The sequence below is a fragment of the Xenopus laevis genome, chromosome 2S, assembly GCF_017654675.1.
Source record: "Xenopus laevis strain J_2021 chromosome 2S, Xenopus_laevis_v10.1, whole genome shotgun sequence".
Taxonomy (NCBI): domain Eukaryota; kingdom Metazoa; phylum Chordata; class Amphibia; order Anura; family Pipidae; genus Xenopus; species Xenopus laevis.
In genome coordinates, this window is record NC_054374.1 from 110,781,898 (window position 1) to 110,800,148 (window position 18,251).

Genomic DNA, 18,251 nt, shown 5'->3' on the forward strand with positions numbered 1-18,251 from the left:
TTCAGAGCTATTGACCACCTGTGGAGATATTTGAAAACTGCAGTTGGGAAAAGCCATTGTTCAAATAAAGAACTGGTGCAGTTTACAAAAGAAAATTGTGCAAACTGCCAGTAGAGAAATGTAGAATGCGGACTCTAGGTCTATAGGATGCAAAAGATTTCAGTTATTCTTCCGGAGGTTGTGTTAAGAAAAAAACACTAAGGTTTTTTTTTTTTTTTGATCAAAGTTATTTTTTTCTATACTGTTATAAATAAATCCTGGTTTTGTTTCGAACTTATTTTGTATCAGATCATTTTATGTTAGAGTAATTTATTATTTATTTGAAAATGTGACTATATTTTCAATCACTACTGTATATAATATTGTAAATTAAAAAGTAAATACACAAGTTGCATGCACGGACTAATTCTCATGTAGCCTAGACTTGATGACTGTATAGTTCCTTTAAATGTATGCGCCATGGTAGATTTTGGTGGAATTGCAATTGTATTATGTATAAGTCCTAAAACAAAAATTTTGTGATTATGTTTTATTGGAATAGATTTTTCGTAGTGATGGGCGAATCTGACCCGTTTCGCTTTGCCAAAAATTTGCAAAACGGAAATGATGCAAAATCTTCAGTGATTTTGTTTAGCCCATATACAAACAAACAAAGGGCCATTGTCACAGTCTGCACCCAACACCAGAACAAATGCCAAGCACCCTGGTCTCGGCTCGTGCTTCACCTGTAATGTGACCGCCTTTGGCCTCGGGAGGAGTCCTCAGCTACTTGGATGCCACCAGGACTTAAATGAGAGGTGCAAGGCTAGAGGTTCTGGATAAGCAGAGGGGCACGACTGTTAGCAAAGTCTTTGGGCAGAAGGTTGTGGTACAAGGTGTTAAACGGAATCGTAGTCGGAACTGCTGGGTCGAGGCAGGCAGAAATTGAGCGTAAACAAATCAGGCCAGGTCTGGGCAGGCAGCGTTTAAAGCGAGGTCAGGCAGGCAAGGGTCAAAACCGGAGATCAATCAGAGGGATATAACAGAAGAGGTAGTCGAAATTCAGGCAATGGATCAGGATACAGAGGTCAGAATCGTCAGGAACAGGCAGGGGTCACAACAGATAACAAAATCAGCTCAGAATAGCAAAAAGCTAAAGGCACCAGGAACAAACCTATAACGGGCAATGAGAATCTGCATAATGGCCCTTTAAATATTTTCAAATTTCGCACCATTGCGCGCTGACGTCATCACGCCAGCGCGCATGCACCAATTTATACAGCAGAGGCGCGCCGCGTGCGCCCATAGCAAACCGGCGCAGGAGGAAGCAGACGCGGGTGTCCCCACCGAGGGGGGGGCGGCAGGCATCCCTGCCGTCCCACCCCCACACTAGACCACCAGAGTAAGCCATTACAGCCATGTTTTGGACCCCACTGGACCCTTTATCAAGCCTTACCTTTCTCTGGATGTAGCAGTTGACCCAAAAAGCAGGCAAGGGTCTTCCAGTCTAGCACCTGAAACCTGCACAGGTATACAAGAGGGTAGAGCACTCCTAATTACTACCATTGGAGTCTATGGGCATCTTTTTAGCAGCGATGCCGGGTTAAAAATTTGCTCATTGCTAATTATAAGTCTATGATCTTCCCCTTCAGTTTACAGAACCCTCTAAATATGATAAATCATATAATGTTATTGTACTGTATATTCAAAGCCTGATTCATTTTAGGATAACGTCAAAATTGTTTTACAAAAATGGCATGAATTATTTTAGCATATTGTATATTTTTAATTGTAATGAATGCAGAGCAATATACACGTTTTATCATTACTAAAATTCTTTTCTCATATACAAATTTGAATTTAGAAGAAAAATGCTCTTTGCTGTCTGGCATAAAATTGTATAATTGTATTTTCAAGTCACCCGTTTCATAGTTAACTTTGATAACCATAGAACCTCTGTACTCATTCTTCATACTTCATCTACGCTGCTGTAATTTCTAATTCTTTATTCCACAAAGAAATTTAGTCTGAAGATTATTTTTCTGGAATATGGCAACTACAGTGGACTTTTAATATTGAAACTGTTTTATACACTTCACTCATCTAGTTGACTATTCATGACCCAACTGTAGGGTAAGAACAAATATCCATACATTGTGAAGTTCATTATGCTGCAATAAGCACTGTAGCACTTGGAACAGGGATCCATTCCATTCCATATCTGATGAAAGGCTTTCAACGGTCCTTAAGGCAAATTCCATGCTTGGATATGTCCGTTAATGGCTGTTGTCCAATGTGTAATTTTAGAAATAACAGCAATTTCTTATAATTATATAGAGACTGAATACAGGCCCAAAAAACTGGCAAAAGACTGTCAGCATGCTTGCAAATGGCCTTGGTCTTGGAATTGTGTCTGCTGATAGCTAGAAAACTAACGGTACAGAATACCGCGTGGCAGAATTCAGAACTATACGTAGTATTAATCTCATATATATCAAATGCTGAAGCCAACATAAATGACAATATGGTGAGACATGAATTAAATCCTCCCAGTACCGTACAGTAGATATCAGTAACTACTGTAACTTTTTAGTAAAATCTCTAAAGTGCCATTCTAGTCTGTATGTTGGCAGAAAGGACAATTCTTCTCCAGGCTGGAATGCATCTGGGCACTTTGACTGTTGGTAGAATGTAAGAAGTTGCTGATATGTGCTAATATAGATACACTCTGTTGCTTTTGTACCTCAGTAAACACTGGATTCACTTTATACGTCAATGTGAACAATGTCTAAGAGGCATGATGCGTAGCAACCATACAGTGACTTTTTCTGATAAGTCCTTAGTGGAATCCATGGAAACAGTTGATGTCATGATGCCTACACTTTTGTCTATTGATTGGTTTTCACTTCAGCAATGTTTTGTATGTTTGCTGAAGATATTAACTGTTTCGCAAACACACTTCTCTTTGCAGTCTTAACATTTTATAACTTGCAATTATTTTATTTTGCCAACAACATGTGGGAAGCAATATGTCACAGCAACAATACCTGTGCTTATACCATGTTTGTACTTAACAGAAAGGGAAAAATATTTAAAAACACCACTGGAACACTGATAATCCTGAAAAGCAAATTGCTCAAATGATCTTTTGTGAACTCCAGTATGCAATACTGATATGTTCTGTTAAGCTGTGTATCTGATCTGGCAGCCTTCATTATTAATATTCTACACCATGTCCCTTTAGATAGAATCTGGGATTAGTAACCTTCTTTTAATCTTGGCTTCCAGAAAACCTTGAACTCTCTTTAAGGTTCTTAAAACCTGGAAAATAAAACCAGCTTTAAACAGAAAGATTTATCTTTTGGGATGTAAAGTGTGTGTGTAAATATATATTTATATATCTATACAAACACAGTAAAAAAGTCCCCTTGTCCAGCACCAGAGCATTCAGAATGCTCTGAAAACCACGATGTTCAGAGCCCACAACCTGCTCACATTCCAAATTTGGTGAATTTAACCACTTTCAACTGATTAAACAATAGTGGGACAGACATTTTAGAATGATCGTGTGGATTCTGTGAAATCCCCTTATTCAACAAGTCTCTGGTATCTAGGCTTTCTAATTAATATGTATTTTATACATACAAAATAGAGTACAGGAATATTTAATATAAATAGAGCTGACTGAAAAACCTAGGTGCAAGTTCATCAATAACAACCAATCAGGTTGTATTATATTACAGCTCGCATGTATTATTGTCATTATTGATCGATATGTGAAATAGGAAAGAGTGTAAACTTATTCAAGCGTTTCAGTGACTCCTTTTCTGACAGAATGATCTTGAATGCCAAAATTAAAGGAAAATTAAGCCCCTAAAATGAATACTAAAGCAACAGATAGTGTATATCTTATTAAGTGGCATATTAAAGAATCTTAACAAACTGGTATATACTGTATATATTTAAGTAAATATTGCTGTTTTTCCATGAGCCCCCATTTTGTGATGGTTTCTGTGCTGCCTAAGAGATCACCTGACCAAAAATACTGCAACTCTAAGGGGCAGATTTATCAAGGGTCGAAGTGAATTAGAGGGAATTTTCAAAGTAAAAAAATTCAAAATTCAAAGTAATTTTTTGGATACTTCGACCATCGAATATGATACTACGACTTTGAATTTACTTTGAATTCGATTTGAAGTAAAATAGTTTGAATATTTGAATATGCGATAATTGAAGTACTGTCTCTTAAAAAGAAATTAAACTTCAATACTTCGCCAAATTAAACCTGCCGAAGTGCTATGTTAGTCTATGAGGACCTTCTACAGCATTTTTCTAAGTTTTTTGAAGTCGAAGTAAAATCGTTCGATCGTACGTTAAAATTGTTCGAATTGTTTGAACCATTTTACTTCGACCACAGAATACCCAAATTCGATGAAAAAAGTTCAAATTCGATATTCGAATTCGAAGTATCTAAATTCGATGGTCGAATTTCGAAGTATTTTTTACTTCGAAAGAGGAAGAAGTGTGGAAGCTCATGTGACCTAACCTGTATGGTTTGTTTGTGTGCACCGTGAATCATACGATCCCAGGGGGTGACCCTTATTTTTAAAATTGCAGTTTTCTATTTATGATTAAAAAAAGGTATATGATGAGTGTTTACATAAAGCATGGCTGTTTTATGCAATACATTTTTATAGAGATCTACATTGTTCGGGAGTATAGTTTTCCCAGCAATATAGATGAAAATAATGTGTTGCTTTCAAAGTAATTCAAACACATAATAATTTATTACGCTTCCCATCAACCAATTTAAAATGAGAGAATGACTCATATGCTTTAAATTCTGTTTTTGTTTATGGCTTTGTTTAATGACTTAAAAAATGCAAATAATACATTAAAAGGTGCTATACAAAGCAGAAGTCCAGTTATGAATAATTTCATACTTAAAGGAGACATATATGATAAATGAAACCACCCTAATTGTGTAGGCAATCATGTATTAGATATGGTGTTGATTTTACTTTTGGCTATAAATTAATTTTGTCTTCAAAAATTGCTCCTTTATTTGAGCTCCCTATAGATGTTCTCTGGTCCCTGTCTGTGTTTCAAATGAGGGTTGGGCGTGTCTTAACAGTCCTTGTCAGAAGCACAGTATGATGGGGACAGCCAATCACAGCCCTGCAGTCACACAAAGCAAAGACAGGCTTCAGTTCCCTATCAGGTCCTGCTAGCTGCTGAGTGTCGCCGACTCCCCTTCAAAGCCAGAGAATTCAGGGAGCAGAAAGTGGAAGACAAGAGAAGAATTATACCGTATATACTCGAGTATAAGCCGACCCGAGTATAAGCCGAGGTACCTAATTTTACCTACGAAAACTGGGAAAACTTATTGACTCTAGTATAAGCCTAGACACAACTACAGCCCTGTCTCCCAGCAGCGCACATTCTGCCAAAGCACCCCCCCAGCGATCAACTGGACTTCTTTGCAAAGTTGATGGTGACAGAGAATTGCCAAACGGATTACTGTGTGCATTGTCCCACTGTCCCACTACCATGTGCAGAGGGTGCTGTGTGATATTGCCATCACTGTTAATCTTTCGTATAACCAACAGAGGGCGCTGTGTGATATTGCCATCACTGTTAATCCTTCATATAACCAACAGAGGGCGCTGTGTGATATTGCAGTCACTGTTATTCTTTAATATAACCAACAGAGGGCAATGTGTGATATTGCAGTCACTGTTATTCTTTCATATAACCAACAGAGGGCGCTGTGTGATATTGCAGTCACTGTTAATCTTTCATTTAACCAACAGAGGGCACTGTGTGATATTGCAGTCACTGTTATTCTTTCATATAACCAACAGAGGGCGCTGTGTGATATTGCAGTCACTGTTATTCTTCCATATAACCAACAGATGGCGCTGTGTGATATTGCAGTCACTGTTATTCTTTAATATAACCAACAGAGGGTGCTGTGTGATATTGCAGTCACTGTTATTCTTTAATATAACCAACAGAGGGCGCACTGTTATTCTTTCATACAACCAACAGATGGCGCTGTGTGATATTGCAGTCATTGTTAATCTTTCATATAACCAACAGAGGGCGCACTGTTATTCTTTCATACAACCAACAGATGGCGCTGTGTGATATTGCAGTCACTGTAATTCTTTCATATAACCAACAGATGGCGCTGTGTGATATTGCAGTCACTGTTATTCTTTCATATAACCAACAGAGGGCGCACTGTTATTCTTTCATATAACCAACAGAGGGCATTGTGGGATATTGCAGTCTCTCCCCAAGTGTACTGTTGGTATAGGAATGATTAAAAGTGACTGAAATCTCAGCGGGTTGGGTACCGCTGACCCGAGTATAAGCCGAGGTACAGTTTTTCAGCACATTTTGGATGCTGAAAAACTCGGCTTATACTCGGGTATATACGGTAAGTGTATATGCAGAAATATTCATTAAATCAGCCTGAAATTCTACTTTTTAAAGCACATTCCTTCTATATTTAAGAGTATAATGCACTGGTACATTCTTGTTTTTTACACAACATGTCTCCTTTAACAGCAGTAGTAATAGAAAACGTTAAAAAAAAATTCACAAGCAAAGTTTTACAAAAACAATGCAATGTGCATAAAAATGGACCTAGATGTTTGGGGGTAGCGATGCCTCCGTTCAGTGAAGTGAATATGCGGTCTATTTTACACACTATATCTAGATGAAGCTTTTGCTTCAAAATGTCACTTCTTTTCTATTGTCAGATTGTATGATAAATATGATAAAGGCCTACTGCCCATGACAGATATTAGGCTTATTTTGAAAAACAACAAAATTTTTTTTTAAAAAATGAAATAGAAAATCATTTCTTTTCATCTCTGCTGGGAGTACTTGATTCAGACTATTGAGGGAATGTAATATAAATCACAAAGAGCAAAACAATATGCACAATGAAAATAAAAAAAAATGTTATACTCTTCCTTAATATGTTATTGCATTGTGAATTTTAATTGTGCATTGCGAATTTTAATTGTGCATTGCGAATTTTAATGGTGCATTGCCCACTTTTAAGAAGTGCTTGAAGGTGTTGTAATGTTTTGGAGCAAACATAACTTTTTCAGTAACAAGTTTTATTACATTTACTGGCGAAAACTATAAAATTCACAAACTTATTTCCACGGAAGTGGTCGCTAAACAGTTTCCAGGTTCGCAAAAGCTATATTGAATTCACATAAAGGAAAATGTGTTCGCATAAAAGCATAACATTCTCATTGTGAATATATTTTCATTACTGATTTTTATTGCATTCCCCCATATTTGTTTTGGGGAAAAAAGTATATATCTTCATATTTATTGGTTCAGGAAATCCAAATACACACAGGGGCACATTAACTTAGCTCGAGTGAAGGAATAGAAGGAAAAATACTTTGAATTTCGAATGTTTTTTTTTTGGCTACTTCGACTTGAACTATTCAAACTAAAAATCGTTCGACTATTCGACCATTCGATAGTCGAAGTACTGTCTATTTAAAAAAAACTTCGACCAACTACTTCGCCACCTAAAACCTACCGAGCATCAATGTTAGCCTATGGGGAAGGTCGTTCGATCGATGGATTAAAATCCTTCAAATCGTTCGATTCAAAGGATTTAATCATTCGATCTAATGATTATTCCTTTGAACGAATAGCGCCAAATCCTTCGACTTTGATATTCGAAGTCGAAGGATTTAACTTCGACAGTCGAATAGCGAGGGTTAATTAACCCTCGATATTCGACCCTAAGTAAATGTGCCCCTCAGTGTGGTTTCAAGGAAACCACAACTGATATAATGTAATACAAACTACAACGCATATTAATTTACATCTGTCTTATCAATCTTATATATATAATAGTTGGTCCACAAGAGGCTACATCAATCAAAGAGAGAAGATGTAACTAATTCTAAACAAAACTCCCCACCAACCAAATAAAAAAGCAATTCACTTTTAAATATTTTGCATCAGATTTGCATCAGATTTCTGGGAATTTCACTTTTCCCCTTATTAAAGGGGTGGTTCATCTTTAGTTTAACTTTTAATTTGTCCTAGAATGGCTAATTCTAAGCAACTTTTTACGTTTTTTTTTTTTAAATTATTTAACTTCTTCTTCTGATTCCTTCCAAAAAACTTTTGCTACAATTTCGCAAATTTATTTGCTGGTGGCGAAACGCGGAAATTCACAGCAAATTCTAACTTAAAGTTGCCCATCATTAATAGGGGTCATTGACCCCATCTAAAAACAAATGCTATGTAAGGATACAAATGTATTGTTATTGCTACATTTTATTACTCATTGCTACATTTTATTACTAATCTTTCCTTATCTATTCAGGCGTCTCCTTTTCTCCTTTTCTTATTCAAGCCTCTTATTCATATTGATGCATAGCTACTAGGGTTTCAGATTGCTGAAACTGGAGAGCTGCTGAATAAAAAGCTAAATAACCAATAAGCCATAAATAATAACAAATGAAAACGAAATGCAAATTGTCTCCGAATTTCACTCCCACATCATACTAAAAGTTTATATGAAAGTGAACAACTCGTTTAAAGGTGTCGACTTGCATATAGCTTTTCTATGTTTAGATTTACAGAACAGTTTGAAACTACTTCAAACTATAGTCTATCTTCAGGATAATAACTGCAAAACAGATATCAAATAAAATGTAAAATGAACAGCAGGCATTTTGTCAAAATTTTACAGACATCATCTAAGGAGATACATCGCCTTTGTGCAATTTGCTATTTTTACAGATAAACCTAATTGCATACAGTACTTACACATTCTGTATTCCCTATTTCATGTCTCTATATCTGCCACTCCCAAAGCAATTATCTAAGACAGGGGATCATTTTCCCAGAAAGACGTTTTATCTCTTAAACAGTGAAAACTGAATGGTATCTGTGGGTGTAAAGGTCACTTTTTTAAAATATGTCAGTGGGCTGCATAAATTTACATTTTCTAAGACTAGTAACTACACATGTTAAATTTAAAAGCAATAGGCAAACAATGCACCAAACTCTATAATATATGCATATGTTTAGCGAGAGAAAAAAAAAACTTGTGACCCTTTCTTTCTACTATCAATCTGTCTACAAAATCCCATATTACCAAACATCTTGTGTAACAAGAAAATGCTATATATATATCTAGAATTACGGAATGGCTCCCATAGACTCCATTTTATCCAAATAATTAAAATTTTTAAAAATGATTTCCTTTGTAATAATAAAACAGTAGCTTGTACTTGATCCCAACTAAGATATAATTAATCCTTATTGGAAGCAAAACCAGCCTATTGTGTTTATTTAATGTTTAAATGAATTTCTAGTAGACAAGGCATGAAGACCCAAATTATGGAAAGATCTGTTATCCAGAAAACCCCAGGTCCCAAGCATTCTGGATAACAGGTCCCATACCTGTATATGTTTGTAGGTATAATTCATTTTATTTATATAGGATACTATGATATGTACCACTGTGCAGTTTTACAATATACTGTACACTCATGGAGACAAGCAAAATAATACATTAAGAATAATAAATATACAGGTAAGAGACACAGTAGGAAGGAGGTTCCTGCTCTGTACAACAGTGTTGGATTGGCCAGTCAGGGTACCAGGTTTTTCCTTTGGCTCCTTGAATCACTGCTATGTTAGTGAAATCTAAATTCCTATGACAGGCAAATGTATAGAACTAAAAGACCCCAATGTTTTATATAAAATCATATAAAAACCAAATTTAAGATAGAATTATACATATGAAATAGAATACTACAGCTAGACATACATTAGGGAGCATATTTATGAAGGGGCGAATTTTGAATTGAAAAAACTTGGAAATTCTAATTCAAAAAGAGCAACCGAAACAAAGTCAAATTTTCGAATTGTATGAATCGAAGGAATAGCACATTCGATCAAATTCGATTAGAAGTTTTCCCCAAAAATACTCCGATTTTTTTAAAGTCCGCCAATTGACTCCAAATGGGATCTAGGAGGTCCCCCATAGGCTAAAACGGCAATTCGGCATGTTTTAGATGGCAAATGGTCCAAGTTGAATTTTTAGAGAGACAGTAAATGATACATTTCAATAGTCAAATTGTTTGCAAATTCGAATCGAATTCGGACTATTCCCTAGTCGAAGTACACAATAATGAAGCAGGTATTAGAGGGATTGTGTAACGTAGGGTATCCCAACACCAGAACAGACTCCAAGGTTCTGGTCACGGCCTACTATTCTGCCTATAGCAACCACCTTTGGCTTCAGGTGGAGCCCTACACTACTCAGATGCTGCCATATCTTATTGTGGAAGAACCAGGGAGAAAGTTCTGGTTGAGCATGGGAACAGAACGTTTACAAAAGGGACAGGGGAAGCAGGCAGCATAGACAAGAACAGGCCAAGTCAAACCGGTCAGGCAAAGCGGTACCAAAACAGAGAGCAGGGATGAGGTTGAGGTCACAGGTCAAGGTCATGCACAGATTAGAAGTGAAGCACCAAGTCAGAATCTGAAGAATAGTCAAACTCATGCAGGGGTCAGTTCAGGCAGCAGATTGGCAAGGTCAGGAACAGGCAAGGATCTAAAACAAAAATATCAGGAACCTGGAAGGAACCATTACATTGGGCAATGAATACAGGCAAATGTATAGAACTAAAAGACCCCAATGTTTTATATAAAATCATATAAAAACTAAATTTAAGATAGAATTATTCATATGAAATAGAATACTACAGCTAGACATACATTAGGGGGCATATTTATCAAGGAACCTGGAAGGAACCTTTACATTGGGCAATGAATACAAGACAAGGAGCCCTTTAAATATTTAAATCTCGCTCCAATGCGTAATGATGTCACAAGGCCTTTCTGAATAAAGACGAAGATACCTGAACCCCGCACAACCTGGAAGCGGCTGAAGATGCAAAGCAGGATCACAATGAAGGAGGTGGCGGGCGTCCTTGCCACCTGCCAGGTTATTTATTCACAGATTGTTCTTTTTCAAAAATCTGCCTGGAAACATCATTTGGGTGATAATGCACAAATTCACCTACATTTCACCAAAACAATTACAACAAATTAAAAAGGATACTGAGACTAATTTTAGCTAATTTAAGTGTAACGGTCGGCACCCAACACCAGAACAAACACCAGGCACCCTGGACTCGGCTCGTGCTTCACCAGTAGTGTGACCGCCTTTGGGCCTCGGGAGGAGCCCTCGGCTTACTTGGATGCCACCTGGACTTAAACGAGAGGTGCAAGATGAGAGTTCTGGATAGGCAGAGGGGCACGACTGTAGAGCAAAGTCTTTTGGGCAGAAGGTCGTAGTACAAGGCATTAGGCAAGAGAGTAGTCAGATCAGGCCGGGTCGAGGCAGGCAGAGAGTAAACGTAGTCAAGCAGGCAAGGGTCAAACCAGGAAGTCAATCAGAGGGGTTTAAGCAGAATCGAAGTCAGTAATCAGGCAAGGGTCAGGATTCAGGATCGTCAAATAGCCAGGCAGGGGTCAAAACAGGAATCAGAATCAGAATAACAAATTAGCACAAAGTTCAGAAAGCACCAGGAACAATTCCTATAATGGGCAACGAGGGTAGTGTACTATGACTTTAAAGTTTGAATTTCGCGCCAATGCGCGCTGACGTAATGACGCCAGCGTGAATGCGCCTACAGGTATATGATACAGAGGCGCACCACGCGCGCCCTAGTTACTCAATGCGGAAGAGGACGCGGCACAGGAAGGAGCTTGTGGCGGGCGTCCCCCACTAGACCACCAGGGCAAGTACTCTTTATTACATTAAGTATAATGTATTTCACTGTTACAATATCCTTAAGATGGCTTTTTTTTCAAAGTACAACAATGTCCATCAATACTGTAGGGCACTTCAATCACACAAGGAATAAAGCTACTGGTTGAACAATTCCATAATTACATGTGGTCATGCTTGAAAAAAACATGTTAACGATTAATAAATTCAAGTTGAGCACTCTCATTTGTTGAAAACTGAATTAGTCATAATATCAGGTGAATCATGTGGCTACTAAATCTGCCTGTGACATCATGCCTGCTCAGAGGTGAGCTATCAGAATCTGGTTCTGCGACTTGATAGTCCCCTGTATTGCCCTAGTGAGTCAGTCAGCTGCATAAGACACACATCCGATGAAATGAGTTCCTCTGCCTTTAATCCATAAACAAAATCATTGAGGATTACACAAATGCATATTGATTATTCTGCTATTATCATTCAATTAAATTCCCACTTGATGTACTATAAATAAACAATTCATTTACTGAATGAAAATGTTTTCTCTTTTAGCAAGTAACTTGCTATTCGGAAAGCCATTACCTACCTCGTCCTGAGCAAGGCTGACTCGCACTACCTTGGCATTTTTTCTTGCTTTCCTCTATTGACAAGGCACAGGAACGTGGGTGTTCACACTTCCTTCCAGTCCAGCCATCTTTACAGTCACATCTACCACAATTACACTGACCGTGACCTGTGTTAATAACATTACAATAAAAATCAAATTTTCTTTATAAAATGTTTTTCTTTTTGTACTAATAATATTTTAGCAACTGGCACAAACACAGTCAGCAGAGAATCCATGTTTTAAAGGCCAAAATTATTATTTTTTTAATTAAAGATGAATCACTTTCCCTTGTTTCTTGTATCAGTTATGTATCTCTATATTTCAGTTGCTGACACTCGGAGTGAATTAGCAATACTCGAATTTGAGTTTTTGCTATGATTTAAATTTGAATGACTTCAAATCATGGTTTCAGAAATTCAAATGTTAGATATTTATTGAGCATAAAAAATGTGAAAAACTGGAATGTAAACTTTAGCATCTAAAAGCTTGCAAGTTGATGTAGAAGTCATTGGGGGCTGTCCTAGGCAAAATGTAAGTAAGCAAAATTGCCGTTTTTAAAATCGTTTTAACAGCTTGTAGACCACTTGAAAATTATGAGCAGAATACAAATTCAATGCATTCAATCTTTTTTTCACAGTTTTATATGATCAAGTTACATTCAAATATTTTTTAATAAATAAGCAAACATTTGATTTAGATAAAAAAATTATTAAAATTGAAAAAAATCCTAAAATTCACAAATTCTAAGTTTGTTAAATAGACCCTAAAAGTATCAGGAAAAGGAACCAAAAGCCATAACAACTTTAAAATATGTCACTTTAGGAAAGCAGTTTGTAAAATTAATTAACATTAGCTTTGCAGCACAGTATAACCATTGCAGCTGATGGCACAGGTACACCCATAGTTATCCTATAAGAGTTCACTAAGCTTTTTCACCAATATTTCAACATCGAGTTTTGTTTTTAAGATACTGATCATGTAAAATGTGTGCCAAATGTTGGTGGTAGATACAGAAGTGACAGTAAAGTTTTAGAAATCTTGATTTTTTATGAAAATATTTCCAGCACAATTTAAGCTTCCCAATTATACTGTACTAACCCTGTGACCACTTAGAAAATGATTTGCTTAGATAAAATAATTCTTCCTTAGTCATTTACTTAGTGTACTGCTCATTCAAACACCATTTGGTCATGTTCTTATAGTATTTAAGTTTATACCTAATACTTGAGCCATAATAAATCACATCTGTAAGGATTTCTAATACCTACCGTATTTAAAAAGTGCAATAGATGATAACCCTTTGATAATGGGCTTGTGTAATTGCTTCCTATGGTTTTTCTGATATGATGTGACAGCTCAAGTCTTGGTCTTGCAGTCCAATGACGTCAGTGGTTTAAAGTAATTACTGCCTGCCATCAACGTCCTGACATTCATATTCATCAATGCTGTTCTCTTTTAAGCCAGCTTTATAGCAACTGCCACACATTTTCATGTATGTGAAATGCCTTTTCAGCTGGAAAAACAGCACTACTAAGTGTTTATCTTTAAAGCAAGCAAATGTCAGAGTTTAGAGGCCCTAATAATAAATTACAAATAAGAGTGGGTGAAGTTCAAGCTGACAACTGTCACACATGTTGAAAGGTCTACTTACTGTACATCGGCATGTGCAAAATAAATAGGAAAGGGGAGCGTGTCTAATGCTTCTCACTGTAATTTTGTGTCAGCTTTGTTGTATTCACAGATCAATACAAAAACTCATCAAGAAAATCCCAAGTCCCAAGCATTATCCTATACCTGTATATATCTATATACATATAGTATATACACATTATATTATGTTGCAGAAGGACTGTATATTATTATTTATTTTTTTATGGTGGTGATGTATTTTATGTGTGCCTTTCTATCATGCCTGTCTTGTGGACCCTAATGATCAAAATGTTAACTGCCAAGCTACACAGTAGAAACCCCATTTTTCTTTATTCAAGGCAACATAAAAAATGGTGTAAAATCTGGGAAAATATAAAATCACAGAAATGTATCATGTATTATATATTGGTGTAAAATGTGGGGAAACTTAAAATCAGGGGATATAAAATTGGTGTCACTGTATTTTTATTAACATTAAAAGGCTTTAGGATATCATTCTGTTCCATCTGCCCTGTTTATCTTCCAGTCTGTCAATCAAACCCCTATCTAGTTTTTAAATTCAATGAAGTTCCAACTAGGAATTTGTCTGAAAGCTGCCTAAAAGCTGAAGAACAGCCCTAGAATAATTTATAAAGACAAGTAGTCCATTAATAGCCACAGTATGCTTACACTTGCTCTTTGAATAATTGTTTATGTATGTATGTAGGTAATTGTTCTGCAACCTCAAAAAGAAACATTTCCATTATAGTAGCTTTCACAGCTGATGTGTTAGCTAAACTATACATAAAAATAATAGCCAAAAATATTGCATTTGTCACTGGCCTATTTCCTTGCTTACAATGGAGATGCTAAACTCATTACAACTGTGTTTTCCTTTGATTTAGCAGCTTTTATTTAACCACACCATTTCATTTAGCTGAAAAGTAAAAGTAACGTTTTTTGTGAACATTCATTTTCTAAAGGGAGGTGTGCACCAACACAGAATTTCCGTTTCAAATGCATCAATGCTTATTCAATTGCTTTTTATTCCAGTCAAAATTTTACCTGAGCAGAAGTCATCAGAATATCTGTCATAGACCGATTTGCAATTCCTTTCATCACACTCACAGGTGTCTCCGTGAATATCACCCCAGTCCCCAGTTGGGTCAACATCATGGCACGTACATTCACCGCACACACAAGTTCCTTTAAAAGATTTAAGAGACATGCAAATGTATAAATATGATGTGATTTATGCATAAACTATGCCTGTTGCTTATTTACAACTGCTGGGTATAGCTGCTAGATACAGAAAGAATAACACATAGTTTAAGACACTGTTTACTATTAATTTGCTTAAGGAAACAGAAAATGCTGCCTGTGAAATTGAATTATGCTATTTGCTGTCTGTTACAATTTTGGCATACAAGTACTGGCTGTCAAACATATTTAAAAATATAAACAGTAAATATATAAATGAGCAAGTAAAGTATTCACCATGAAGACATTTTAAGTTGGGTAAGTTTAACAACAAATCCTGAAAATCATTAGTAAATAAGTACAACTGATGTTCTACTGCAGTGCTGTCCAACTTCTGTGGTGCTGAAGGACAGTATTTTTCTGAACTTGGTGGGGAGGGCCAATTATGGGAGCCAGTATTGACCACTCCCTGTTTTTAAACCACACCCACTGTAAACCATACCCAAGTCACCACAAGAACTTTTAAGACCATATCAACATTAATGGTAGTAGCACACCAGAGCCTATGGCATAGACAGGCAGCATAGGGCAGCCAGAGTATGACACACACAGGCAGAGTAGGACAGACAGACAGAGCAGGGGACAGGGAAACCTATCAGTACCTTCCAAGTAGCCGACTAGGACCACTCTTAGATGAATAGTACATACTGTATTAAAGAAAGTGACACAATGCCTGCAACATTCTAGATGAGGTGTGGGCATATGAATAATGCAGGTATTTACAATCTGGGTCTGAGAAGTGAACAATACAAGCCTTACAGGTGTAAACAATGCAGAGTATTACAGGCTGTGTCTTGGTGTAAACAATGCAGCGGTCAGTTAACATGAGTACAGATACTTTTTAAACCTTATGCAAGGCATGTAGTCATGTAGCAGCCAGGGTCAGACAAGGAGAAGGAGCAGGTTCCACCAGATAAACAACCCTATTCTAGTGTAATAAATCAAAACAGCCAATGAGATGTCTACTTTTAACAAAAAATAAATACAAGGGTAATTTATAAGAACATGCACAAATGCAAAGTACTAAAATGGATGTGTGTGGCAAGAGCAATGTCTGATACCCCTCCATGACACATTGACAGGTGGTTTACATTTATGTCAGTGATGGGCGGCACAGAGGGGTATAGACCCAGGGGTCAGAGTGTTACACCAGTAGCTGAAATATGCCAACTGAAAAACAATTCATGGGTCATTACTCTTATTAACGTCAATAGGTGAAACAAACTACAGGAATTGCAACTTGATAACTTGTTTATCAGTTTATGTTCTGGATTGCATTTGGATGAACATTAAATAAATTAATTAATTCTCTAGTGAATTCTCCTAATTTCCTAATTTCCCAAATGAGGAAATTGAGGACATGCCGTTTCTGCTATAAAATCTTCTTCAGCACAACATTGACGAGACCATGGAGATAAATTTCCTCATAATTAGAAGGCTAGCACAAAAACTGGACCATCATAATGAAAGTGATGCATAAATGTTTACTTAAAGAGGTTGTTCACTTTTGAGTTAACTCTTAGTATGATCTAGGGAGTGATATTCTGAATTTGCCATTGGTTTTTATTTTTATTATTTGTGTTTTTTGGGTTACAGGGTTTGGCATTTTATTTAAGAGTTTGCAATTTTAGCAATCCAGTTCGAATAAGAGACTGGAATATAAAAAGGAGAGTGTCTGAATAGAATGAGTAATGAAAATGAACAGTAACAATAAATATGCGGTCTGTTTTTTGATGGGGTCAGTGACCCCCATTTGAAAGCTGAAAAGAGTTAGACGAAGAAGAAGGCAAATCATTTAAAAAGTATAAAAAAAATAATGAATGTCAATTGAAAAGTTAATTGAAGTTGGCCATTCTATAACATGCTAAAAGATAACTTAAAGGTGAACAACCCCTTTAAAGAAAATGCATCTCATAAAGGGCAAGAATTTTGCATTTCATGCCCAAAAAAGGCACTAGTCTCTGATTAGCTTACAAACGTATAGAGGTGCACATTAAGTTCTAAAAGGCACATTGCCTCAAGTTGGCATAAGTTACATTTAGTTGCTTGATTATTTAAATGATTTCAAGATAATGGAAAACTGTGCATTGAGAGACTGGCAAATAGCTAATGTGGTGCTGCTATTTAAAAAGGGATACTGTTCTCAGACTCAAAACTATAGACCGGTTAGTCTGACATCAGTGGTAGGAATGCTTTTTAAAGGGGTTTTAAGGGATAAGGGATATTACTAGATTTCATTGCAAATCATAATAACATGAGTTTGTGCCAGCATTGTTTTATGCGTAATAGAGCTTGCCAGACTAATTTAATAAGAAGGTGACCAGGGACCTTGATTCTGGGATAGCAGTGGATGTTATTTACTTAGACTTTGCTAAAGCATTTGATACAGTGCCACAAAGAAGGTTACTGGTTAAATTAAGGACTGTAACATACTATTTGTACCTGGATAGAGAACTAGCTAAAAGATAAAGAGTGGAGGTAAACTGTTCTAAGTTGATACATTTAGTGGATACATTTATCTTTGCCATGCTGAGCAGAATTCCTGAGTTTCATTAAAGGCAGCTGTTTGAATTGATACAATAGTTGCTAATATTCCACAGATGCTGCTAAGAAATGTATCAACTAATTGAATCAATTAAATGTAGCAAATTGTAACAGTTCAGGATGCTTCTGGATTACTCAGCTGCCAGACAGACACTAGAGACAGGAACATTAAACTTTAAGCTCCAATTTTGGGTAAACAGTAAAAAATAAAAGATCTGGAAAGCAACTGAAAAAAGTATTTGTTCGGAACTAAATACAAATAAAGCAACTGAAAATAATGTTTGAAACATAATGTGAACAACCCCTTAAATGACCTGGAGGAGGCATTGAAAGTACTGTTACTATTTTTGCTGAAAATACTAAATTGTGCAGAACTATAGGTTCCATGCAGGATGTTGCCACTTTGCAGAGTGGCAAACTGGAAAATGAGGT

The 18,251-nt window shown here is 36.5% G+C and overlaps 1 protein-coding gene across 1 annotated transcript in view; it reads right to left on the reverse strand.

The window, feature by feature from the left end:
- itgbl1.S (integrin subunit beta like 1 S homeolog) overlaps positions 1–18,251 on the reverse strand; it is an 82,026-nt gene that overhangs the window by 19,712 nt on the left and 44,063 nt on the right. Inside the window, exons 6-7 of the mRNA XM_018249862.2 lie at positions 15,081–15,221; positions 12,366–12,512 (exon numbers count right to left, since the gene is read on the reverse strand). Of these exons, the coding sequence (XP_018105351.1) occupies positions 12,366–12,512; positions 15,081–15,221 (288 nt within the window). The remainder of the gene's footprint in view (positions 1–12,365; positions 12,513–15,080; positions 15,222–18,251) is intronic.